The sequence below is a fragment of the Ictidomys tridecemlineatus genome, chromosome 3, assembly GCF_052094955.1.
Source record: "Ictidomys tridecemlineatus isolate mIctTri1 chromosome 3, mIctTri1.hap1, whole genome shotgun sequence".
In the NCBI taxonomy this organism is placed as follows: Eukaryota; Metazoa; Chordata; class Mammalia; order Rodentia; family Sciuridae; genus Ictidomys; species Ictidomys tridecemlineatus.
In genome coordinates, this window is record NC_135479.1 from 42,198,667 (window position 1) to 42,225,774 (window position 27,108).

At 40.6% G+C, this 27,108-nt stretch overlaps 2 protein-coding genes and 1 long non-coding RNA gene across 5 annotated transcripts in view; 2 read left to right on the forward strand and 1 right to left on the reverse strand.

Moving 5' to 3' along the window:
* Window positions 1–105: 105 nt before the first annotated feature.
* LOC120884172 (uncharacterized) lies at window positions 106–7,820 on the forward strand. The gene is made up of 2 exons (XR_005726450.2): window positions 106–302; window positions 7,293–7,820. It is a non-coding gene; the product is annotated as an uncharacterized LOC120884172 (long non-coding RNA).
* On the reverse strand, window positions 3,562–12,793 carry Sdf2 (stromal cell derived factor 2). 2 transcript variants are annotated; one of them, XM_078042561.1, is made up of 3 exons: window positions 12,659–12,793; window positions 7,465–7,661; window positions 3,562–4,372 (listed from the first exon to the last, which is right to left on the reverse strand). In XM_078042561.1, exons 1-3 carry the CDS (start codon window positions 12,720–12,722, stop codon window positions 4,085–4,087), a joined length of 549 nt encoding a protein of 182 aa, XP_077898687.1. In that variant the 5' UTR covers window positions 12,723–12,793; the 3' UTR covers window positions 3,562–4,084. The 2 variants fall into 2 exon arrangements, with proteins under 2 accessions (XP_077898687.1, XP_005327884.1); XM_005327827.5 differs by lacking the exon at window positions 12,659–12,793 and adding an exon at window positions 12,324–12,535.
* Window positions 12,794–12,818: 25 nt separating this feature from the next.
* The window catches only part of Supt6h (SPT6 homolog, histone chaperone and transcription elongation factor), a 31,975-nt gene continuing 17,685 nt past the window's right edge, over window positions 12,819–27,108 (forward strand). Inside the window, exons 1-17 of one of the 2 annotated variants that reach the window (XM_078042553.1) lie at window positions 12,828–12,959; window positions 16,879–17,025; window positions 18,836–18,904; window positions 19,947–20,088; window positions 20,804–20,962; window positions 21,060–21,136; window positions 21,455–21,647; window positions 21,869–21,953; window positions 22,809–23,082; window positions 23,575–23,676; window positions 23,961–24,077; window positions 24,399–24,488; window positions 24,693–24,835; window positions 25,678–25,826; window positions 25,981–26,079; window positions 26,665–26,794; window positions 26,879–27,029. In XM_078042553.1, coding sequence (XP_077898679.1) covers window positions 19,980–20,088; window positions 20,804–20,962; window positions 21,060–21,136; window positions 21,455–21,647; window positions 21,869–21,953; window positions 22,809–23,082; window positions 23,575–23,676; window positions 23,961–24,077; window positions 24,399–24,488; window positions 24,693–24,835; window positions 25,678–25,826; window positions 25,981–26,079; window positions 26,665–26,794; window positions 26,879–27,029 — 1,878 coding nt within the window. In that variant the 5' untranslated portion in view covers window positions 12,828–12,959; window positions 16,879–17,025; window positions 18,836–18,904; window positions 19,947–19,979. Of the gene's footprint in view, window positions 12,960–16,878; window positions 17,026–18,835; window positions 18,905–19,946; window positions 20,089–20,803; window positions 20,963–21,059; window positions 21,137–21,454; window positions 21,648–21,868; window positions 21,954–22,808; window positions 23,083–23,574; window positions 23,677–23,960; window positions 24,078–24,398; window positions 24,489–24,692; window positions 24,836–25,677; window positions 25,827–25,980; window positions 26,080–26,664; window positions 26,795–26,878; window positions 27,030–27,108 lie in introns of both variants that reach the window. The other variant, XM_013359797.4, reaches the window with a different exon arrangement.

A 27,108-nucleotide genomic window follows, 5' to 3' on the forward strand; every position in this document is an offset into this window, starting at 1 on the left:
TTGCCCGTGCGCGCGCGCGCCCCGCCCCCCCGCAGCCCTCCAGCCAGCCAGCGCTCTCTCCCCCCGCCCCGCCCCCCTCATGAGTCAAGAGGGCCAACTGGCGCTTGCACAGAGTGAGGGCGTGGCTCCGAAGGGAATGACACGGGTGCCGGCGACCATCCAGCTGACACAAGCGCCCCGCCCTGGGCGCACCCTACAGAGCTCGGACCGAGAAGCCCGGGGCGTTGTTCAGGCTGCTGGTGGGTGACCTGGTTGGCTTACTTTGGCCACGAAGAGTTCCATTCTCAAAGCGGATTTCCTAGGTCAGTTACAGGGTATGCTTGTCTGCTCTGGGCCTGGATTGAAGAATCTACCAAAGTTATACCCCTGAAGCAGACGTAGTAGCACTCCTCTGTCATTCAAGGATGCTGTCTGAAAATGATGGGGGAAACCAAGAGGTAATTAAAAGATCTTAGAAGAGCTGGGAATGTAATTTAAAAGTACAGCACTTGCCTAGCAGGTAGTAAGGCTTTAGCTTCAATCCCTAGCCCAGAAGCAGAGTGCTGGGGAGACAATTCAGAAATTGCACCTTATTCCATCCTCAAGGGAGACCCCTATATTTTTTTTTATTTGTATCATATATCACATTTTATTTATTTATTTATTTATTTATTATTGTTGATTGTTCAAAACATTACATAGTTCTTGATATATTTCACACTTTGATTCGACCCCTATTTTTTTTAATTCCATTACTGTCTTAATATTGTTATGGTCAATTAATACGAATTAACCTACTATGTGCATAGAACCATCTGGACACTTCACTGGAGAAATTGAAAGTTTCTGTAATGCAATGTGTATAACAGAAACGACCTAGGAAGGGGGGTAAAGTGATACTAAAGAGGTAGTGAGTATTGTTCTTGTCCTTCAGCAATAGTTTAGGAAGCATACATAATTACATGAAATAAGAATTAAAGGTCAATTCAGTTAGGATTAATTTTGCCCACTTCCTTCTCTGCAAAATGAGGGAATTGGACAAAAGTCCTTTAAACTTGCTGTTTTGTTACGGGTAACTGAATGATTTACTAATACAATACAACCTAAAGAAATTCTGAGGGTTTCAAAATAAGTATTATGAAATATTGTGTCCCACTGTGTAACGTCCTAATTTTCACAAACATATCTCACATATCCCCATGGGCCCCATCACTCTTTCAAAGTCATACTTGTCTTTCAAGCACTATATTTCTATGTTATCCTCAATTCTCCAGGCTTCTATCAGAGTATGTCCTCAGAGAATGTCCAACAACTCTTAAAGAAGAGTGCCTTGCAAACATGTTTCCCTACTTTCATCTTGTCCAATCTGATTCCTTTATTCAGCTAAAATACTTATCACTTCCTTCCTTCTCCGTAGACTAGTTTTGTTTTTAATTTTTTTCTTTTTACATATACACGACAGTAGAGTGTATTTTGACATATTATGCATACATAGAGTATAACTTAGGATCCCTTCTGTGGTTGTACAAGAGTTTCTCTGGTCACATAGAGCGTTCATATATGAGCATAGGAAAGTTATGTCCGATTCATTCTACTGTCTTTCCTATTCTCATCCTCCTCCCTTTATTCCCCTTTGTCCAATCCAATGTCCAATCCTCCCCTCCAGACTGTTATAATGCCTACTCCCAACCATCTCATACCTTGAATTTTCTATTATTTGTCTGTTTTACTATTTCTCTACTTATTTTAGAAGATGTCCTAAAAAAAATCAATGCAACCTAAGCAGAATAAGGAAGAAAGGCAGGGGCAAAGGCAGAGAAGTTCTAATTCATGACCCCAGTTTTCTGAAACAAGTCCTTGCCAAAAAAAGAAAAGTCTTGCTAGGTGGCACAAACCTGTAATCCCAGATGCTAGGGAGGCTGAGGCCGGAGGATCACAAGTTCAAAGCCAGCCTCAGTAATTTTGCAAGCCCTAAGCAACTTAGCAAGATCCTATCTCAAAAAATAAAAAGGGTTGGCATGTGGCTCAGTGGTTAAGTGTCTCTGGTACCAAAAAAAAGTCTTTTAAAGTTATAAGCCATGTCTGGCACAGAATGGATTGTCAATTGTTCAACATTAACAACTTAAAGCAAAGAGAAAAAAAAAAAAAAGAAAAAAGAAAGCCTGAAATTTCTAAAAATATAAAAGCTTGTTAATCAAAATTCCAGCAGATGGCAGCTACTTCTGTTCACCACTACCATGTTTGAAGGATACAGGAGCTAACTTTCTGGAATTAACTGGCATAGGAAAGAAGGAAAAGAGGTGAGATTAAAAATGTTCCCATCCACTTTTTCCTAAAAACATATCCCTCTCTTTGGAAGAGGAAGGGAGGATTGTATTCCAAGAGCTAAACACAGTTGTTGTGTAGCAAAAAGAGTGAATAAGACACAGCTGGATTCCTATCCCAAAATTTACTACTTTTTAAGAATTCAGAATTCATGTGAAGTACTGGGTTCAATCCTCAGCACCACAAAAAAATAAATAAGTACTTAAAATAAGGATATTGAGTTCAGGGGCTGTGGTGGAGTGCTTGCCTAGCATGTGTGAGGCCCTGGGTTCTATCCTCAGCCCCACATAAAATTAAATAAATAAAATAAAGATGTTGTGTCCATATGTAACTAAAAAAATATACATTTAAAAAAATTCAGTTCCAGGCATGCGCGAGACACACACACACACACACACACACACACACACACACACACACACACACACACGATTTCAGGCAATTGTCACTCACTGTTCTATAAATTGGTAAAATTATAATATTTAGGGCTGGGATTGTGGCTCAGCGGTAGAACGCTCACCTAGCACATGCAAGGCCCTGGGTTTGATCCTCAGCACCACATAAAAATAAATAAGTAAATAAAATAAAGGTATTGTGTCCAACTACAACTGAAAAATAAATGTTAAAAAAAAAGTTTTTGAAAAATTATAATAGGGCTGGGGAGGAGGCTCAAGCGGTAACGCACTCACGTGGCATGCGCAGGGCACTGGGTTCAACCCTCAGCACCACATAAAAATAAAATAAAAAGATGTTATGTCCGCCGAAAATTAAAAGATAAATATTAAAAAATTCTCTCTCTCAAAAAAAAATATCTATCCTGTGACACTTTACTGAAGATGAAATGAGGTAAGAGATACAATATTGGTTTTTTTCTACTTCCTATGCCTTTTTTCTTTTTGCACTTGCAATAAGATTCAGAGTGAAACATTTCATTAGTTACTGATTTTTTAATATTCTTTTTTATAAAATAACTTTAAATATTTTTATGTGGTGCTGAGGATGGAACCCAGTGCCTCATACGTGCTAACCAAGTGCTTTACCATTGAGTCACAACACCAGCCCCTCATCAGCTACATATTATGCTGTATTCTTTTGACAGTCTTTAGCCATAATTAATCAAAAATCTAATAAAGATGAGGCACCTGGGAAAAAGTGAATGGCCTATATTGAAGACTCCTAGCATCTCAAAGAATCTTGGGACTTAAGGATTAAGCAATTCAATAAATAGCACACCTAGTAAATAACAACACAGTGACAAATGTTAGAATTTTTTTAAGTCATTTTGGAGAAAGAAAAATAGGGGAAAAGTCACACACATGAGGAGAAAAGTCATACATATGAACATCATGATGTGGGCTGGGGGTCTCCCTCAATGCTAGAGCACTTGCCTAGCATGTGCAAGGCCCTAGGTTCAATTCTTAGCACTGAAAAACAAAAAAGAGGAGTCATTAAACAATCCATGATGCCAAGCCCCTGAGGAGTAAAAATTTCCCAGCTAAGAGGAAATTCCCTTAGTATTTTTTTTTTTTTAAAACCAGTATGAATAAAAAGCGCCTGCACCTTCAACAAGTCCTCTGCTCAGGCCTGACCCAAGTTTGGGAATACAACCAATTCAGATGCAAAGGGCTACAGCTTCCAAACACAACCACTGTTTTCTATTGTCATCTTCATCTCAATGGGGACATGGCTGCTACACAGGGTACTTGTGACAGGGATCCCATGGTGAAGCAGCAGATGTCTATGAACACTGTGTGGTGAAAGCAGCTCAGAGCCTCTGGACTCATAGTTCTGCATGGTGGGCTTCTGCCTTCAACAACTCACTGGGCTTCATGAAAATGCCTTCCATTGCTTTCCAGTAGTTGTTCTGGCTTGGCTGGGCCATGCCATGCACCTCTTTTTGTCCACTGATGGGCCGACCATATTGTTCTCCTGTGACAGACAGCAATACCTCAGTGGAAGAATGTTTGAATCGCACTTCACCATCTCTCACCCAGTAGGGTCCATTACAGAGCACTGTCCAGTCATCCAGGTAATCACCTTCACCTTCCTCACCAAAAGCACTCACTTCCTGGAAGACATAGAAGGTGGCAACATTAGCATGGCTGACACATAGGCTTGAAGAGTAGAAGGAGACACTGGGAAGAAAAATAAGGCTATAACAAATGACAGTCTTTCTAGTGTTGTAAAAAATAAAATAAACCTGCAGGGGGGTGGGAAACCCAAGAAAACACAAAAAGTATGCAAGAGAAAAAGAAATTAGTTGTCATAAAATTATGGTTCAAACACTTAATTTGCAATTAGTATCATATTGCCTTTTATTTTCTATTATAGTCTTAAAACATTTTTATTTCTTTAGAAATGGGTTCTTGCTCAGTTGTCCAGGTTGACCCAAACCCCTGGTTTTGAGCAATCCCTCTACCTCAGATTCCCAAGTAGCTGACCACAAGCACATGCCTCTATATCTGGCCTATTAAAGTATTTTATAACTGTTTTTTTTGTTTTTTTGTTTTTTAGAGAGAGAGAGAGAATTTTAATATTTATTTATTTTTTTAGTTATTGGCGGACACAACATCTTTGTTTGTATGTGGTGCTGAGGATCGAACCCAGGCCGCATGCATGTCAGACGAGCGCCTTACCGCTTGAGCCACATCCCCAGCCCTTATATAACTGTCGTTACTTGGCTTTATTTATTTCTTGCTATTAGAGTTTAAACCCACAGGCCTTTTACCACTGAGCTACATCCCAAGTCCTTTTTATGTTTTATTTTGAGACAGGGTCTTGCTATGTTATCCAGGTTGTCCTTGAACATGCAATTCTACTGTCTTGGCCTCTAAAGTCACTAAAATTATAGGTGTGCACCACCATGCCCAATAAATACTAAGTGAACAAAACATAGCAGGTTCTCTATATTCCTTTCCTCAATGAAATCTCATTCTCCTGCAGGCCAAATATTTAGGGTTTCTACACAATGATGATTAAAAAAAAAATTTATTTCAGAAACATCTGACTTAAATGTACACTAATAACTATATAATTTAGATAATAAAAAGCAGAACTTTGAAAATGGAAATCTATATAACTAAAGACAAAAGGAACTACCTTAAACACAGAACACATACTTGATAAAATAAGTATCCCATGGGAGTTCCAGTTAACAATTCTAAAACTATACTTGTATATGGGAACTGAAGAAGGAAATGGATGGTGGATGGTGGAAGCCTGGTACCTCTCTGTTGCAGCAGGGATTTACAAATAAACATGCTAGAATGATAAATGTAGTAATGGATTAGAGTTGGAGGTATCAATAAGAGCTCATGTTTAACAATACACAGATGGCTAAATATATCAGTATATATGTGTAGACGTATGAGTTAGTATACACACATGTATTTCTTTGCTGTCCGCTAAGAGGACCTAAAAGAAATAATATCCCAGTAAAGCAATAAGCTCATATAAAGTCTAGATTTTAGTTCTAACACCATTCTCCAATGAAGGGAAACAGGGCTCTGAGGAGAAATAAGGAGTCTAAGAGTGGGGCAAGCAATAAGCAAAATGAACCTGAAGCATCTTTTAGTGCTAGAAAGTTATAAGCAAGTGCTTTAAAACACACACACAATGAGATTCTGTCAAATAGATATAACAGACAACAGGAAGATTCCCCAATAGCCAAAGTTGGAATAATCTGAGCAACAAAGTGAAGACAATAATATTGTAAAAAATATGTAATATAAATCTAAGAGTTCATACTGATATAAATGAATAAATAAACTGGGGAAAAGAGACAAAAACCTCCATATGGAAAAATCCCACATAAATTATGTAGTTACTCCAACTGTAGACTGGACTTATTTTATCAACATGCAATTCTACTGTCTTGGCCTAAATGAAAAGAGTAACTTTACAGGAGAAACTCACTAGAACACTACTATAGTCGGGTAATCAAGGTCAATATCAGCAATCAAAAATCATGTATATAGGGCTGGGGTTGTGCCCAGTGGTACAGTGCTTGCCTAGCATGCATGAGGCACTAGGTTTGATCCTTAGTACACTTAAAAGTAAAATAAAGATATTGTGTCCACCTAAAACCAAAAAATAAATATATTTTTTTAAATCACATAGATAACAGGTATCATTCATAGTATGTGAGGAAAATGTCACTTTTAACTCAGTGACCTTGCTCCCAAAACCCTTTATAAACACAGTCTCATCATGACAAAAACGTCAGACAGATTCCAAAAGAGGAGCAATAACAATATACCTGACTAGCACTTCTCAAAACTGTCAAGGTCATCAAAAACAAGGAAAGCTAGAAAACTGTCAAAACCAAGAGGATCCTAACAAGATATATCAACTAAATATATGTGGTATCCTGGAACAGAAAAAAAAACATTAGATTAAAAGGAAACTAAAATAATCTATGTACATTAGTTGAAATAATGTATCAATATTATTTCATCAATTCTAGCAACTGTACCTTATTAAGGTAAGATGCTCATAGCTAATACTATGTGAGGTGTGTGGGGGGGGGTGCCAGAGGGAAGAAGTCATTAAGGGGTTTATATCCCCTGAAAGCTCAAGGATTAAAAAAGTGGTAGAGAGGCTATGTGTGTAGTTCATTGTTAGGGCACAGTTTAGCATGCGGAAGGGTCCTGGGTTCCATCCCCAGCACCAGGGGGAAAAAAAGTGGCAAAAATTCATTTTCCCAATGTGGTTAGTTAGCATCATTAAAAATATAATCATTTTGGGGCTGAGGTTGTGGCTCAGTGGTAGAGCACTTGCCTTGCACCTGAGAGGCACTGGGTTTGAGTCTTAGCACCACATAAAAATAAATAAAATAAAGGTACTGTGTCCATCTATAACTAAAAAAAAAAATTTTAAATAATAATCATTTTCATTGCAAGTTTGGAAACATTGGGTTTACTGCAGAATTTATCAGAACTTAATTCATAACTATTCTCTGTTCCCTCCATTTCTTGACTTTTATCTAGATGCAAAGTTTCCATGGGGCCAGAAATAACCTTCTTCACACTTACGAAAGTCATTTCTCCAGGTCTGCAGAAAAGAACATTTACATCTGGAAAGGAAAGGGTTAAGAACCAGGAGCTCAAACAAGAGAATCAAGTATTACAGAGCAAAGTGATCCATTAGATGCCACCTCACCTGGTTTCCAGAAAGAGGTGAAGTAAAATGGTGACTATGGAGGTTTCGGCCAGTGTTGACATGTGTCAGTCGGATGGGCTGGCCACATTTGATGGGGGTTCCCCTTTCACACACCGTGGCAGTCTTCCCCCGTATCCTCCAGTAACTGTTGCTGTCATCCACAGAGGTTACACCTGTCACTGACTGCTGGCCACTACCTACAGTCAAAAACAGAAAAAAAAAGAGAGAGCAAGTAAACTCAACCTAATTCTATGGCTCTAAAAATGTGCTCTGTGTCATAAAACTGGCAGGAGGGATGGGGAGGGAACATTACAGCTGGTAATATTTTTTCTATGACATTAAAATATTTACGAAAATATTAAATGTTCATATACTGTAGTTTTAATTATCATATATTATACTTAAGGGAGTGCCATATCAAAAACTTCCAAGAATTTGCATCAAAAGAATTAGATACAAATCCACAAATATGTGAGGGTTTTTTTAAGTATAGGCAATGTTTACATGTATGTACTAGACTGGATAATCCCAAATATATGTCAGGTATCTAAGTATATAATTTTAACATGTTTGTAATATTTTCAATGCTTACTATGCATTACAATAAAAATTTTTATATTTTATAATTAAAATAAAATGACTTTATATCATCAACTTTAATCCAAGAAGCCATAATAATTCTGAAACTCCTGTTAAGTAGTCTATCAGTACATTATAAAATTACTCTGAGGACATCTAAATTTGGTTAATCCTGCCTTAACTGGTACAATTCTGCAGGTTAAAAGGCACTGAGTTAAATATGTAGCTACAGCCAGGAAAAGCAGCATTCACCTGTAATCCCAGCAGCCCAGGAAGCTGAGGTAGGAGAATCACAAGTTCAAAGCCAGCCTCGGCAACTTAATGAGGTTCTAAGCAACTTAGCAAGACTGTTTCAAGATAAAAAATAAAAAGAGCTAGGGATGTGACTCAGTGGTTAAGCACCCCTGGGTTCAACCCCTAGTACCAAAAAAAAGAAAAAGAAAAAAGTAGCTATGTAGACTTAAAAATAAAAAGGAGGGCTAGGCTGTAGCTCAGTGGCAGAGCGCTTGCCTAGCATGTATGAGGTACTGGGTTCAATCCTTAGCACTGCATTAAAAAATAAATAAATACACAAATAAAGTCATGCTGTCCATCTACAATTACAAATTTAAAAAATAAAAAGGAAATATATACAAATAATAATTTGTACCTAATATGTCCTGAGCAGTTACCAGGTATCGGGCACTAACCCAAGTCCTTTGCTTGAATATTCTTATTTAATACATGCCTCTATTCTCTTAGATAGGAATTATTATCATCCTCAGTTTATGTTGGAGTGTTAGAAAGGCTGACTAGTATGCCCAAGGTTATGCAATTCTAACAAGGTTGGGACTGAACCTAGGAAACCTGATCTTAGAACTAACAGTCACTCCATCACAGTACATCCCACAGTAAGGATATCTTCCCCCACTCCAAGAATTTTTTTCACAATACCTTTATTCCATTTATTTATTTTTATGTAGTGCTGAGGATCAAACCCAGGGCCTCACACGTGCTAGGCAAGCGCTCTACCACTGAGCTACAGCCCCAGCCCAATGACATCTTTCTTTTTCCAGCTTTTTCTGTCAAGTTCCTCCAAACAGGCTACTCTCTAATAAACTCTAGGGATTTTTTTTCCCCCTGCTAGGCCTTATGTACAACCCTTCTTTGAAGGCATCTCATATTTCCCAAATACTTACCTTAAATACTCTCACCTGTACCTCCCAGCTTTGCCTTGAGATCCATGGACCTGCCTAACCACAAGCTTTTGATATTTCCCTTTTACTGTGTAACACTGTTCCTTGTACTTCTCCTTTGAGTAAATGCAACAAACTATCAGCTCCACTCCACAGGGTTCTTTCAACCTGCTTATGACTTTGTACATCTTAAAAAAAAAAAAAAAAGGAGGAGGGCAGGCAACTAAACTCCTTTTTTGCTGTCTCAGTATGCACAATAATGTTTACTAAATCATAATCTACTTTTTATTTCTTACCTTTCACACTTTCTATTCAACCCACTTTTTACTCCCACAATCCCTAAATCTTGAGATTATCCAGAATTCTATAACTTGACCTCATCTCTATTCAACTTAAAAAAAAAAAAAGTGTGTGATTGTTTTTTTTTTTTTAACGATTTATTTTTATGTGGTGTTGAAGACTGAACCCATTGCTTCACATGTGCTATGCAAGTACTCTACCATTCAGCCACAACCCCAGCCCATAGACCTCATCTATTTGTATTAGAGGTTCTTAATTGGGGGTCAGGACAAAAGCATTTGTATCTTTAACAAGTTTCTCAAGTAATTCTTATATTACGAACCATAGTCATCCTGGGTAATTTCATCTACTCCCATCACTCTTCAACCATCACCATTCAACAATGTTGCATAACTTTGTATCTCAGATTCAGCAGAGATCCTTCTGTATTCTAGACTGAACCTGGTTCTCAAATGTGGCTGCCCATCAGAACCACCTAAAGAGTATTTGAAACTATCAGACTTTTATGCTAGGCATCTCATCACCTCTATTTTAATTCAGTAGATCTAAAGCAGAGAATCATATCAAACTAAAAAGCATTAAGCCTGGCATGGTGGCAAATGCCTAATCCCAGTGACTTGGGAGGCTGAGGCAGGAGGATCGTGAGTTAGCAAGGCCCTAAGCAACTCAACAAGACCCTGTCTCTAAATAAAATATAAAAAAAGGTTGATTCACTGTTGCATCTCCTGCCAGGCATAGAGGCACACACCTGTAATCCCAATGGCTTAGGAGGCTGAGACAAGAGAATCACAAGTTCAAAGCCAGCCTCAGCAACAATGAAATGCTAAGCAACTCAGTGAGACCCTGTCTCTAAATGGGGATGTGACTCGGTGGTTAAATGCCCCTGAATTCAATCTCCAGTACCCCCAACCCCTCAAAAAGAGGAGTGCTAGGGATGTGGTTCTGTGGTTAAGTGCCACTTGGGTTCAATCCCTGGTACCAAAAAATAAAAAGACAATTTAAAAAAGCAATACACCTGACACAAAATGAGTATCAACTGAATGGTTGCTAGGATTATTAAGACATCCCAATAATAACAACTCAGTTCCTTCCCTAATCAAACTGGTCAGACATGTTTTGGGAAACACGAATTACAGATTAATCCATCTGAGGAAATTCCTTCATCACTGAATGAACAAGCATAGTCCAACATAATCAGTCATCCAAGTTATCTTAGATGCTTATCACGCCTCACCAACAGACTTTGTTTTTCTTTTTTCCTTTTTAATGCTAGGATCAAACCCAGGGCCTTGTGCATGCTAGGCAAGTGCTCTACCATTGGAGTTAATTCCCCAGTCCTCGAACTTCTATTTATCTATTTTTATTGTCTTCCTTGTAACTTGATTGATTCACTATTGCATCTCCTGCATCTAGAACAATATCAGGCACACAGGAGGGGCTTATTAAATCTATCCTGAATGAATGGACCCATAAGTAACTGATTATCAAATATTTTAATTTCATATAGCAAAAAGCAGTTTCCTGGGCTGAGGTTTTAGCTCAGTGGTAAAGTGTTTACTAGTACTTGCAAGGCTATGAGTTCAATCCCCAGCACGACCCCCATCCCCCCCAAAAAAAGCAAAGCAGTTTGCTCTACAATATCTGTAACTGCTTTAAGGGTTTTTGGGGTTTTTTTGGGGGGGGGTTGTTTTGGTGTTATTATTATTTTAAATCCCAATACTAAACCCAGGGTGTTTCACATGCTAGGCTAGTACTCTACCCATGAACTACTTCTCCAGCCCAGCCCTTTTTAAAAATTTATTTTGAGACAAGGTCTAAGTTGCCCAGGATGGCCTCAAACTTATAATCCTTCTGCTTCTGCCTCCTATGTAGCTGGGATTGTGGGCATGTACCACCACACCCCTCTGCTTTTTTAAAAGGAAGTTAAGATTGAGTAAAAAGGGACCAAAAGATAGGACAACGTGAGCTAGAAGACAGAGGGTTGTAACCAAAGAGTAAATTCTTGGACTTTAAAACTTCAGAGATATAGCACTTACTATAATTTTTTATATCATTTTTCTCCCAAACTGGTGACAACCCAAAGTAGTGGAAAGGCTGGGTGCGGTAGCTAGCGCTTGCCTGTAATCCCAGCAGCTCTGGGAGGCTGAGACAGGAGCCTCAGCAACGGTGAGGCCTTAAACAACTCAGTGAGATTCTATCTCTAAATAAAACACAAAATAGGGCTGGGGATGTGTCTCAGTGGCCGAGTGCCCCAGAGTTCAATCCCCAGTACCCTCACTCCAAAAAAAAAGCAATTGAAAGGTTTTGAATCTTAACTGATTTGGATCAAACTTAGTTGCAAGGCTTTGAACAAGCTATTTAATTTTTCTGAGTCTATTTTCTCACCTGAAAACGAGGATAACAATAGCATCTATCTCACTGGAATGTTAAAAAATTGAAAAAGAAAAAAAAATGCCGAGAATGGTAGCACACGCCTGTAATCCCAGCGACTCAGAAGGCTGTGGCAGAAGATCGAGGCCAGTCTCGGCAAGTTAGTGAGACCCTGCCCCAAAATAGAAAATAAAAAGGGTGGAGATGTAGTTTTGTGGTTTAAAAAAACAAAAGAAAGGACATATCGATTTGCCTGGCACTTAGCTTGCCAAATAGAAGCTGGTATTAGGATGAAACTGGCCTTAGAACAACTCCGTTTTTCATCCTCTCTGGACCTCAGGAGCCTCCCCAGGGGACCCCTAAGTCTCCGAGGCTCCGCCCCCTTCAGAATCTACGGGCCTCCTCAGCCCACCCAAACCGGGTCCCCGGCAGTACCTGACCCATAGCGCACGTCGTGTGAGTGCAGCCGGACGTTGTGGCGCGTATTGAGTAACTTCACCACAGATCCACAAGTAACGACAGCCAGACTGGACCCCCCCACAACGCTCCACAAACCCCCAAACAACAGTAGCTGTAAAACAGCCATCCTAAGTGAATCGCAGCGTCCCTAATCCTCCAAGAAAATTTGGCCCCTCCCCGGAACCGGAAGATGAAGGCGGAATTATTGAGAGGCGGAAGTAAAGAAGCCTTGATCTGATCTTTATGGTTCATTTGGCTAGAGCGGTCTGAGGAACCCACCCCGCTCCCCGGTTCAGGTTGATGTTGATCACCTTGCTGTGTTTGGGGGACTCTTTGGCAACTGCCTTCCTGAATGCTACCTGGTAGCTTTCGCATCCTCCGTCGAAACTCCAGAGAACCCGGTAGAAGAGAGGTAGGAACAGCCCGCCCACTCCCAGTGACAGGGAGCCGGAAGTGACGTAGCACGTTGACGCAGCAGCCGCGGCGGTGGCGGCGGTGGCGGCGGAGGGGTCGTGTGGTGGGTCCTTACTATCCTTTCCTAGTCTCGGTTCGACGACTCCATTTTCCTCAGTGGGGGCTTTTCGCATCAGAGGAACGGCGGGCTTCAAGCAGGTAGTGTTCAGACCGGAGATTGTTTCTTGCATGGGTCAGGTGCGGAACCGGGCTCCTATGGCCTGTTCCCGTAAGGGAAGAGGCTCTGGGGACCCGTCTGCGGGAAGAAGGGGGGGCGGCGGCCTTCCCTGCTCTCTGCGAGGAAGGGGAGAGGATACCAGAGTAGTTGCTCAGTCTCAATGCCTTTCTCAAAGCCTTCTCATCCTGAACCCGGGAATTGGGTGGCCTATTGAATCAACAGGCTTCCTGGGATCCCATTTGTCTCCGTAGTTTCAAAAAACTGGGCCACGCGAGGGAATTAGGAATGGAAGGGACCTAGGACTTCTAACCTGGGATCAGGTGAAAGAATTGTTTGTCCTAGAAATGTGTCTCTCCTACCAGGTTTTAAACAGCTCAGCCATCAGACATGCTATGCTAAATTCTAGCTCTTCCCGTATTGTTGAATAATAGAGTCAGAACTTTAAGTAAATGGCTGCATCCTTGATCCCTTTCTAAAGATCAGAGATCTTGTAGAAGTACTGAATCCCTTCATTCTTAATAGATTCATTTCCCCATACATTTGCCAGCACCTGCCATAAACATCAGACTGGCCGTTAAGTCAAAACTTTATCCTGCATTTTTGCCTGTTTCTCCAGCACTCTCTGAGCAGTTTGTTTCCCTGGGTTCTCACAAGAACGGATACTTATTCCTTTAAAAAGGACACTTAAGCTTTCCAAAAGACTTCCACAGTCCATGGCTTACATTGGAAAGTTCCTTAACCCCACTACTCCCTTGCCAATTCCCCTCTGGAAAAAATAAATTTTTCTAGTTAATTCACTCCTCATTCTTTTTTTTTTTTTTTTTTTTTGTGATGATAAGGATTGAACCCAGTGCCTCACAATACATTAGGCAAGTGCTCTGCCACTGAGCACTGAGCCCTACCCCCTCACTCCTTACTCTTAAGGTCTTTGCTTGAAGGTACTGCCTCAAAACCAGGTTAGGTTCCACTGTTGGAGGATGCCATGGTACTTTCAAATCAATTCTTTAAAGACCTGTACTTCTGGATAATGGTCACCAAAATCATGTGAGTCAAATGAAGCCAGTCTAGTCATTTACATACTATCTGTATGCTTTTGTGCTACAAGGCAGTTCTGGCTCTAATAGAGAAAAAGATTGCCAGCCCCTACATTAGAGCAAGAACAATGTGTGTGGCACAAGGCTCAGTAACTGTTCTCCCTCCCTGTGTTGCAAGGGTTCTGAATCTGGTTACACATGTCATTTGTTTCTGCTCCTCTTTTGCACTTTTCATGTTCCTCAAGGAAACATGGAAAGAAAAGTGATAAATACTATTTTTAAATTATCAATATTAGAGACTAATATTGACAATAATGCTTTTTTATTGAAAAGATTATCATTGAAAAGATTCTAAAACATATTTTCCTATAAATATGATGTGCATGTTAAAAATAACAAAATTAACTTTTTTGTATTTTAACATATTAGTTTAACAGTTCTAAATCCTAGATTTAAAAGAACTTAAGCCAGGCATGCTCCATGGTGGAGCATGCCTGTAATCCTAATGACTAGGGAGGCTGAGACAAGAAGATTTTGAGTTCAAAGCCAGCCTCAGCAACTTAGGCCCTGTCTCGAAATTCTAAAAAAGCCCTAGAATGTGGCTCAGTGGTTAAGTACCCCTGGGTTCAATCCCTGGTACAAAAAAATTAAAAGAACTTAAGTAGGCTTTGAAACTTTAACTTTTGGGTTTTTACATTCCAAGTTGGTATTCACTCATAAATACCTTTGAAAAAGGCCTTGACTCTTGCTCAGAAAATGCAGAATATGAGGGCTAGGGATGTGGCTCAAGTGGTAGTGCACTCGCCTGGCATGCGTGCGGCCCGGGTTCGATCCTCAGCACCACATACAAAGATGTTGTGTCTGCCGAAAACTAAAAAATAAATATTAAAAAAAAAAGAAAATGCAGAATATGAAATATCTTGTAGTTTAAACTCTACAACAGATTTGGGGGCTATTGCCTTATCAAGCACAAGTTTTTGCTCATATTTCCTTTTTCCAGACTTAATTCTTCACTCAGGCATCATCTTTCCTGAGGTATTCCCCAATATCTGTCTTCACATTGATCTCATCTTCCTAGTATATAGCTTAATACAGCATTAATTTTGGAGTTTTGTTTTTTTACTTTGCTTTTGTGATGCTGGTGATTGAACCCAGGGATGCTTAACCACTGAGCCACATTCTGGGCCTTTTTATATGCTGGTAGGCAAGTGCTGTACCACTGAGCTATATCTCTAAGCCCCAATCATGTTCTGTCATAACTTTATTTATTTATAAGTTTTTGAGATAGATAGTGAACCCCACCAGGACAGGAAGAGCACAATTTTCCATCTCTGGTTGTACATAAAGTAGACTCACACCATTGGTGTCTTCATACATGTACTTAGGTAATGATGTCCATCTCATTCTACCATCTTTCCTACTCTCATTCCTTCTCCTCTCCCCTCCTTCCCCTTTACCATATCTAGAGTTCATTTAATCCTCCTATGTCCCCACCCCAACCACATTATGAATCAGCATCCTTAAATCAGAGAAAACATTCGGCATTTTATTTGGGGGATTGGCTAACTTCACTTAGCATTATATTCTCCCAACTTCATCCATTTACCTTCAAATGCCATGATTTTATACTCTTTTAATGCTGAATAATATTCCACTGTGTATATATACCCCATTTTCTTTATCCATTCATCTACTGAAGGGCATCTAGGTTAGTTCCTCAATTTTAGTTTTTGTAGGTGTCCACAATTAGGATGATGGAACAAAATGGGTTAATCAAAGCTGTAAAGCAGAAGGAATTAACAGACTAGGTTTCTTTTTGCTCTGTTCTCTTAATTTGCCTCCTACAACTTCTTGTTCAAAGGGAGGGACTTCTGGAGGACCTCCCCTATGGCAATCTGATCCCAGCTCTGTTCCTTTTCCAGAAAATGTCATGGTAACTCTTTCTCTCTCTCTCCCTCTCCCCCCACCCCCACCCCTCTCTCTCTCTCTCTGTATCTCTCTGCTGCACCCACACTGGACTTCTGTCTGGAGAAATCTTCTCCTCCACCAACCCACTCCCATTCCAATTGCAGATTTAACTTACATTCTGAATATGGGGAAAATTTGAAGAGTGTAAGTACTAAATGCAAAATCCAAACCACATTAGGTTTGTCCCAGATATCATGTATCAGTAGTATCTACAAGCTAGGAGCTATGGCACATGCCTCTAATCCCAGCTATTCACAAAGCTAAGGCAGGAGGATTGCAAGTTCAAGACCAGACTGGGCAATATAGCAAGACCCTGGCTCAAATTTTTAAAACATAGTAAAAAGGGCTGGGGATGTAGCTCAGTGTTAGAGCACCCTTGGGTTTAATCACCAGTATTGGGGAGGGAGGCAGGAAGGTCATATACAAACAAAGAATTATTATCTTTGTTCTGGAGCAGTTGCCACTTGGCATTCTTAGCCTGCAGTGCTGCTGTAGCACTCTGTATGCACATCTAGATCCTGCAAGTTGTAGCAAGTCAGGATTGTTTCTGGTACACTTTTTTTAACTGGTAGTCTTGACATTGAGCTAGATTAGAGGCATTCCCCAGCTATAACACAGCATGTGCTTCTTTACTAGCCTAGGCAATAGAAAGGAAGGCAACACAGCTGTCTTCCCAAGCTGTGTGCAGCCTAGAGCACCAGCTGCCCTAGGGATAGAAGGCAGACTGTCTGATCAGGTAGGCTTTATTCTGGTAAGCAGGCTGTGGGCATCTGGTCTGCAGGAGCTTGCATTTATTTATTTTTAAAAAATATTTATTTTTTAGTTGTAGTTGGACACAACACCTTTTTTCACTTATTTATTTATTTATTTATTTATTTATTTATTATGTGATGCTGAGGATCGAACCCAGGGTCTCACATGTGTGAGGCGAGCACTCTACTACTGAGCCACAACCCCAGCCCCCAGGAGCTTGCATTCAATTTGAAGATATTGAAACCTTAAAGGACTGAATTTGTGGGTCTCAGCATAATTAAAGCAAATGGGGGTAGGTGGAGCTCTATTACTCAAATCTATTTTTAATGATTCAATTCAGGGCTGAGAGAGCAATGTCAAAATTAAAAATTAGAGTTCCAGATTTCATTTGCAGAAGTTTAAGACATTTGCTTTTGTGGCAATACTTAAGCTAAATGACCTTAAGGTTACAGATCTCAAAAAAGAAAAGAGAGGGCATCAGTCTAATCCTAAGGTTTCTTTTGTCATAGCCCTTTGGGACCCTATGATGGCCCTCAAACCTTTTAATCTCGGGATCCCTTTATAGTCTTGAAAATTACAAAGTATTAAACCCACTACATTTTAACATAAATAATATTCCTTATAAAAAATAACAATAGGGATTGGGGTTGTGGCTCACGGCAGAGTGCTTGCCTAGCACATGTGAGGCACTGGGTTCGATTCTCAACACCACATAAAAATAAATATATAAAATAAAGGTATAGGGTGCATCTACAACTAAAAATATTTAAAAAAAGAAAAGAAAGAAGAGAAAAATAACAATAGTATTTAGAACAAAAAATTACCAGTCACACACCTGTAATCCCGGTGGTTTGGGAGGTTGAGGCAAGAGGATTGCAAATTCAAATCCAGTCTCAGCAATTTAGCAACTTAGTGAGACTCTGTCTCAAAAATTAAGAAAGGCCTGGGGATGTGGCTCAGTGATTAAGCGCCCCTGGCTTCACTCCCTAGTACCCCCCCCCCAAAAAAAAAAGAAAGAAAGAAATTAGTGATTAGAGTGGTATTGTTTTGATCTGGGCACTGTGGTGCACACCTATAATCCCAACAGCATGGGAGGCTGAGGCAGGAGAATCGCAAGTTCAAGATCAACCTCAGAAATTCAGTGAGACCCTGTCTCAAAATAAAAAGGACTGGCATGTAGTCATTGGTAAAGGATCTCTGAGTTAAATCCCCCAAAAAAGTGGTATTTTACCTTTTTTTTTTTAAGATGAATCTTTTTTTAATATCTTTTTATTTTTTAGTTATAGATAGACATAATATTTTTATTTTATTTATTTTTATGTGGTGCTGAGGATCTAACCCAGTGCTTCACATGTGCAAGGCAAGCACTCCACCACTGAGCCACTCCCCACCGCCCCCCCTTTTTTAAGCAGAATTTTTAAATATCTGCCTTAAAAGAATACAGATAGATTTTCTTATGTTTCTATGTTCTGTCTTTTCTAATGCCATGTGTTATATAACCTCTGAAAAACTCCACTATACTCATGAGAGAAAAGATGTGGTGGTGCTTGGACCACACTTTGAGAACTGACATAGTGTAAACAACTATGGAGTCAGGTAGACCGTAACTGTTAAGAGTTGTCTCCTCTTGAGGAAGAGACTTGATTTTTCTCAATTTATTTCCTCCCTTTTGGAATGGATACAGAAATGTGTTATAACTCATAAGACAGTGTGGTTATTAAGGATCAGAGTACATTTTAAGTGTCTAGCATTTAGTAGTTGTGCAATAAACTTTTTATTTTTCAGTTCCTAAAGTACCAAGAAGAGACTTGTTATTAATTTTAGTTAGATTTGTTTCTTATTTTCTGTTTTGTTTGTGAGCAGTGCTGGAGCTTGACCCAGGGCTGCTCTACCCAGTTTTTCTTGTTGTTTTTGTTTTTTGTTTTAGCTGTTGTTATTTTTTATTTTTTTGGAGACATGGTCTCCCTAAGTTGCTCAGGTTTGCAATCCTGCCTTAGCCTCCTAAGTAACTGGGATTACAGATGTGCACCACTGTGTCCAGCTTGGTTAGGTTTTTTGTGACTTGTGTGATGTATACTGTTTTTTGTTTTTTTTCTTCCAAGTCCTACTCCAGACCCATCAAAGTTCGTGATCTAGTTCTTGGAGTTCTTCACTGCACTTCTAGGAATTGAGTAAGTCTGAAAGTACGGAAGTAGAAGATGAAGTTGGGATTGGTTGGTACAAGGACCAGGATTCAAATTCAAATATAGTTAACATTTATTGAAATAGTAGGTTCTTTCCCCTATGTCATATAATATTCTCAGCTACCCTATGATCTAAGTAGTGCTGCTATCATATTCCAGATGAACTGATACCCAGACACATCCAATAATGTAGTTAAAATTATTAACCACATTAATAGGTGTTAGGTGAGGAGATCAGAATATAATCTCTAAAATTAAGCGCAGTACTATCTCTGTCTTTCTTTAGATAATGCCTCTGTTTTGTCAACCCTGGAAGACTGATTTCAGAGTTTTTTTGCAAGGGCGGTAAATGATAGAAATGTAGTCATGGTTCTGATGTTTCTAAAAAAATTTTTCCATCACAGTTTTCCCAACCAGCAATTTTACACGTGCCTCAAATTCAGGAAGGGGTTTTTGAAAAGGGATTTTTCTTTTGACTGCTAATAACCAGAAATAGTGTATATGAAAGCACCTTTCATAAAGGTGTCACTTACTGTTCTCCCAACCTCTGTAAGCAAGTCACAATCTCACTTTACTACCATGTCCCCACCTATATAATTATTCATACATTAGTTTATTTCCTTATCCACCCATTCCTGCCTTTGAATAGTAACTGAGATAAATAAAAGTCTGGGTAAGAGAGATGTTACATATATAAGTTCAGTAATTGTCTCCCCCCCCCCATCCTTAAATATACATGTGAGAAGCAACCCTGGGAGAAATGGGAAGTGAAAGAGATGGAGTCAGTGGGTGGGAGTGGTGGGAGATGCTGGGAATCAAATCCAAGGGCTTGTGCATGCTGGTTAAGTGCTTTACCACTAAACTATACCCCTAGCTATCTGATTCTTTCTTCTCTTTAAGTAGAAATGATTGAGTGTTCGGAGCTGGGACAGATGGCTAAAAGACTTTTTGTGAAAAGGTTTAAGATTTCTCTGTAAGATCATGTGTCTCATTTTTTTTTTTTGAATCCTCATCTCCTTCCCTTCCTTAGTCTTCTTCAGGCAAGCTGTAAGAAGCTACAGCAATGTCTGATTTTGTGGAAAGTGAGGCTGAGGAGTCAGAGGAAGAATACAATGATGAAGGCGAAGTGGTGCCCCGAGTCACCAAGAAATTTGTGGAAGAGGAGGATGATGGTGAGGAGGCCCCAGCCTCAAGCTTCTCCCTACTATTACTAAGCTTTGCATAGTTGGATTCTTGCTGATGAAAGGCTCAAACTGAGCACAGAGGTTCTCACACATGAGGTACCAACTTGAGAACTTTCAGTCATTCTTACAAAATGCTTAGAGTATCTGTCTGCTGTATGCCAGGCACTGTACTTAGAAGTAGGAACACAAAACACCAGCTATTGTAGAATTTTGGGGGGGGGACAAACAGTAAATAAATACATATATAATGCTTCCTGCCTTTAGTCCTAGCGGTGCTTATGCACATAGTTTCCTATTACTCTGGCCAAACCCAACCTTTAGGATCATCAGCAGAAAACTCTAAAGTGACTTTAAAGGGAAATATAAGTTTTATCAAAGATTTATGGCTCAAAGAAGGAATGCAGCCACTGAGTTTATAAACAGAGGAAAGTTAGTTATTGGTGTCTATAAAGTTGCTAGTAACAATTTTGTAGAGCCAAAGTAATTAAGATGGTGTTTTCTAAAGACAAATGGTCAATGTAGAAAACAAACTGTCCTGGTTGATAGCTATGTTTTGTACCTTTACATGAACAGAAGAGTTATTGTGGCACCTGTACCATCATTAGGTTCAGGGTGGATGAAAAATTATAGTTAAGCAGGTGGCCCTGCACCACCATCCATCCTGTTCCCTGAACTCCATGCCTCAAATATACATGTTTTCCAGATGAGGAGGAGGAGGAGGAGAATCTAGATGATCAAGATGAACAAGGCAATTTAAAAGGCTTTATCAATGATGATGATGATGAAGATGATGGGGAGGAAGATGAAGGCAGTGACTCTGGTGATTCAGAAGATGATGTTGGCCACAAGAAGAGAAAACGCAGTGAGTAGTGTTTCCTCAGGTTAGATGAGGATTGGGTAGAAGTTGCAGTGGGGAAAGGGCCTTCCCGTTGTTATGGGTAACACTTTGTTTTCTTTAGCATCTTTTGATGACCGCCTGGAGGATGATGATTTTGACCTTATTGAGGAGAATTTGGGTGTCAAAGTGAAACGAGGAGTAAGTGTATTCTTTGTCTTTGTCCTGGGGGTGTGAAGGAAAGCCCTTGAAATTATATCTTTTGGAGAGGAGATAGATCCAGAACAGTTTGGGGAACTTCAGAAAAGAAAAAGATGTTGGTATCATGCTGTAGAGCCAGATCTGAGGCTTGTCAGTTTCAAGGGTGGGTCATGGGGCCAAAAGAGCATCACACGCATGTTCTTTCTAGTCTCCCTTGGCTAATATAACTAGAGTAGGAAGATGAGAATGAGACTAAAGAGCAGGCATTCTTACAATAGAATCTTCAGATCCTGATGAGGCAGGTTTTCTCACCACCAGCAAAAGTACCGGCGTGTCAAAAAAATGTCAGATGATGAAGATGATGATGAAGAGGAATATGGCAAGGAGGAACATGAAAAAGAGGCTATTGCAGAAGAAATATTCCAAGATGGGGAAGGGGAAGAAGGACAGGAAGCTGTGGAGGCCCCCATGGCTCCTCCAGAGGAGGAAGAGGAAGATGATGAAGAATCAGGTATGTGGCATTGGGCAGGGAAAACAATGTTTAGATAGTCATTGAGATGTCCTGGCCCCTAGGAGCAGAATAGGAGGCCATTCTTCAGCTACAGGGCCTTGCATTTGACACAAAAGTTGTTTTTTTCAGTCTTTGTACTTTTCTTACTGGCAGGAACTAAAACCATTTAGTCCTGCATCAGCCTTTGACCCTGAGTACTAAACTGTTACTTCTCTACCCAGATATTGATGATTTCATTGTGGATGACGATGGACAGCCTCTGAAAAAACCCAAATGGCGGAAAAAACTTCCCGGATACACAGATGCGTGAGTGGGGGTCTGATACAAAGTGGTGATAAAGGCATTGAATATGCCCACCCGGCAAGGCACATCCTCAGCTCTCAACTATTTTTGCCTCCCCCAAAATGGCACATCCCCAGCTCTCAACTATTTTGCTTCGGTGTCTTAGATACCCTCTGTTTGGCAGTGATTTCAGACTGTTCCTTTAAGCCCTGAGAGGTCACTTTGCATTTTAGGGCTTCTTAAAGAATTAAGATATGGGCAAGGCTCCAGCATCCCTCTTCTTCCTGCAGCTCCATGTTTATTCATTTATATTTATGTCTTCTAAATGTGATTTTTGTGGGAAAAGGGTACCTGCATCAAAGTTTACAAGTTAGAAAGCTTGCCAGGTATGGTAGTGTATGCCTGAAACCCTGGTCGCTTGGGAGGCTGAGGCAGGAGGATCATGAGCTCAAAGCCAGCGTAAGCAACTCAGCGAGATTCTATCTCTAAACAAAATATTAAAAAAAAGTTAAGGATGTGACTCAGGAGTTAAGTAACCCTGGGTTTAATCCCCAGTATCAAAAAAATAATAATAAAAAGTAACTTTGAATGCTTTTGCTCTGAGGAAATACAGTAATACCTTAGTGGAATATAGATCTGCCAAGTAGAGTGTTAGACCCATCTGTCCTATTGCTATTTGATTTCTGTCACTGACAGGTGCCAAAAGTGGGCTTTTTATTCTCTGACAAACAATAGTTTGCCCAGAAATATCCCCTAGCTAAGCCTTTATTCCATAGTGAATATGGTTCTTTTATTTTTATTCTTCTTCTAATTTTCTTAGTTACCTGGAGCAAGTCAAAGATCTGTACAGAGTCTACATTTCTCTCCTCTCACCCGCAGAGCACTGCAAGAAGCCCAGGAGATTTTTGGCGTGGATTTTGATTATGATGAGTTTGAGAAATACAATGAGTATGATGAAGAACTGGAGGAAGAGTATGAGTATGAGGATGATGAGGCCGAAGGTGAAATCAGAGTGCGCCCCAAGAAGACCACCAAGAAGCGTGTGAGCCGCAGGAGCATCTTTGAGATGTACGAGCCCAGTGAGCTGGAAAGCAGCCACCTCACAGATCAAGACAATGAAATCCGAGCCACTGACTTGCCTGAGAGGTTCCAGGTAAGAAACCACCAGCCTCTGCCTTCTGCTGATTCACCATCATTTTGAGGCCATGAAACAATCTCATAGCAATCTGAAATTACGTAACCTGTTAACCCCATCTGACCAAGGTCCAGGGAGTCTAGCTCTTATAGAAAATATACAATCACCCTGCTCGTGGATCTTGAAATGGGGCTTTTTAGCAAATTTATGAAGTGTTTATTTCGTGACAGACAATACTGCTGGGTACTGGAAATATGTACCAAAGTATCACAGTTTCTCTCTAGAAGAAGTGTATGTTTTCATAAACAGGATACAAGTTGTTTTTTTTTTAAAGAGAGAATTTTAATATTTATTTTTTAGTTTTCAGCGGACACAACATCTTTGTTTGTATGTGGTGCTGAGGATCGAACCCATGCCGCACGCATACCAGGCGAGCGCGCTACCGCTTGAGCCATATCCCCAGCCCAAGGATACAAGTTAAAGTCAATCTCACCCTCTTATTTGCTACAGCTCCGCTCCATCCCAGTCAAGGGGGCCGAAGATGATGAATTAGAGGAAGAAGCTGACTGGATCTATAGGAATGCCTTTGCTACGCCAACCATTTCTCTACAGGTAGCTAAAAAAAGATGACTTGACATGAAATAGAAGTCACTTGATTAAGATGGGAGGTGTGCTCCTTCCCTGACCTATGCTTCTGTGTGCCTCATACTGAAAATGTATGTGTGTGTGTGTGTGTGTGTGTGTGTGTGTGTGTGTGTGAGAGAGAGAGAGAGAGAGAGAGAGATTTTTTTTCTAGATTTCATCTCAAGTAAGGCAATCTTGTGCTATGAAACAGTTCTGTATGATAAGGCAAAGCAAGTAATGGTATCTTCCTGTTTTTTCTTTTCCTACTATAGGAAAGCTGTGATTACCTGGACCGAGGGCAGCCAACAAGCAGCTTCAGTCGAAAAGGACCCAGTACAATTCAGAAAATTAAAGAAGCCCTGGGCTTCATGCGAAACCAGCATTTTGAGGTAGCTGACTCAAGCTTTAGTAGTCATTGGTTAGAAATTCAGTTAGAGGATGAGAGAAAAGTTAGCTACCTAAGTCAGAAGGGACCCCCCTCTTCCCCTTCCCCAGATGTAGTCCCTTAACTCAAGTGTTAGAACTAGCAGACTCATGAACAGAGGACAGTCTACCCTGTCTGCAATATTATCCTCCCCTTTTGGGAAGGTCATGCTTCTGACTTCAAATTCTTGGAGCTGTTAGTGAAAAAAAAAAAAAAAAAGATTATCCTCTGGGAGAGGAGATCCTTGCAGATCTTCTAGGTGACTGCAGTCTTTTTGCTACCCTAGGTACCTTTTATTGCCTTCTACCGAAAAGAGTATGTGGAACCTGAGTTGCATATCAATGACCTATGGAGAGTATGGCAGTGGGATGAAAAGGTAACATGAATACATGGCCCCGAAGGCACTATGGGCAGGGTTGGTCACCACTACTACCAGGGTACTATAAATCCAGTGCCCCACTCCCTGGTCTGCCTCCCTGGTCTGCTGGTCTCTCCCCCACTGGATCTCTTGATGAAGGAATAGCAGCCTTGGGTCTTCAGGGCTGAGTAACAATCCTTACTTCTGCTCTGCCCTCCCTAGTGGACCCAGTTGAGGATCCGCAAAGAAAACCTAACAAGACTGTTTGAGAAGATGCAAGCTTATCAATATGAGCAAATCTCTGCTGATCCTGACAAACCTCTTGCTGATGGCATCCGGGCTCTGGACACCACTGACATGGAGAGGTAGCACACACGGTTTGTTTCATTACAGGGAGCCCTCACACCAAAGGCACCCCTGACCCTCAGCAATGTCACTTTGCAGAATTCATGGGTCAGGGCCTTACCCCTTAGAAATCCAACTTGTCAACACATTAAAAGTGGTCTTCCTCCAAATTAACCTTAGTTATCCATGTTGATATAGAAAAAGATAAACTCTTGATTTATTTACCAACAATTTACCTATTAGAATTTCAGGTACTTACATTTGGTGATCTGTACATTTATTCCATGTAGATAAAGCTATATGGAAAGCAAATTATAATAAGCAAGCTGTAGTCAGGGTATGGGATAGTGGGGGAATATATGGGATTAGTATCCAAATTATGAAGTTGAGGAGAAGACCCAAGAACTTTTTCAGCTTTGCGAGATATCTGCCTCATCTGCCTCTCCTTTCATGATTTCATTTCTGACCACCACCAGTCATCTTCAGTTTGATATACTCCTTTAAGATACCTTGGTTGCACTTAAGTTATGGTCTGGAGCTTGTATATGTGTGTGTGTGTCTCCAGGTATTGGGAATTAAGGGGCACTCTAATACTGAACTATATCCCCAGCCCTTCGTATTGTTTTATCTTGAGGTAGGGCCTCCCTGAGTTGCTGAGGGTCTGGTTAAGTGGCTGAGACTGGCCTAGAACTTGCTATCCTTCTTAATAATTGGGATTACAGGCATGCACCACTAATGCAGGTACCCATCCTACTTGGGATATTCCCTCCTGAGAATTGGATGTCTTACAGAAAAACTGATTTGAGCGATAACTGAGTAACTTTCTCAGTGATAACTGAGATCTTCTATCCTTTCCCTTCAGGCTCAAGGACGTACAATCAATGGATGAGTTAAAAGATGTCTATAACCATTTCCTGCTTTACTATGGCCGTGATATCCCCAGGATGCAGAATGCTGCCAAAGCTAGCCGCAAGAAGCTAAAGCGTGTAAGGGAGGAGGGAGATGAAGAAGGTGAGTACTAGAAAAGAAAATGCAGGATACTTGATGGCTGTAGCATTTCCAAGGGTGCCCTTGGCTGGGTGCCCTTCTGGGCTTCTCAACATATGTCAGATTCTTGGGAGTGATTGAAAGCTAAAGCCTAACGACCTATGAATTATCTTTCCAGGTGAAGGTGAAGAAGCAGAAGACGAGGAGCAGAGGGGCCCAGAGCTCAAGCAGGCTTCCCGCCGAGACATGTATACCATTTGCCAGAGCGCAGGGCTAGGTAACAACCAGCCTGGGCATTCTACCCTTGAGCAAGGGAGTTACCCAAGAGGAGGGCTAGTGGGTAGAAAAAGGAAAGGATATCTAAAGTCAATCACCAATCCATTGCCAAACCAACCTACTACAGGGTCCCCATAAGCACTTTCCCTCTCACCTACCTCTACTCTATGCTAATGGTCCATCCTCTCCCTGAATTCCTGAAGTCATGAGAAATTCACACTCAGAGGAAGAATCTGTCCTATTTCATGTGTCTAATAAAAGCTTTTCGTGTGCTTAAAGTCAGTTTTTTTTCTTAATATTTTTTAGTTGTAGTTGGACACAATACCTTTGTTTCATTCATTTATTTTTATGTGGTGCTGAGGTTTGAACCCAGGGCCTCACATGTGCTAGGTGAGCGTTCTACCACTGAGCCACAATCCCAGCCCCTAAAGTCAGTTTTTTCATTGTCCTTTTACAAGTCCAATTCTGCTCATTCATGGCCCTTTTAAAGTCTGGTTCCCACAGCAGCTATTCTGTACTTTGAAAGCCAAAAGGCTTATCAGTCCTGGTGTTTCCTTACATTTTACTCTCTTGTTTGTTTCATTAGATGGCCTGGCCAAAAAGTTTGGCCTTACTCCTGAGCAATTTGGGGAGAACCTCCGGGATAGCTACCAGCGGCATGAGACAGAACAATTTCCGGCAGAGCCTTTGGAGCTGGCCAAGGATTATGTTTGCAGGTAGGCATGTAACAGGTGACTGGTAGGACAAGCGCCTGAGGGTCAAGATACCGTTATCCTTCAGCTCCACTATTTTTCCCACAGCCAGTTTCCTACTCCAGAAGCTGTGCTGGAAGGTGCCCGCTACATGGTAGCACTACAGATTGCACGTGAGCCCCTTGTCCGGCAGGTGCTGAGACAAACTTTCCAGGAGAGAGCCAAGTTAAATATAACGCCTACCAAGAAAGGTAGAAAGGTGAGCTGGGCAAGGGGCTTTGATCCAAGATTTGGCTCTGCTCTCTGTTTGATCAAATTGAATCTTGTGTCTTCTGTTT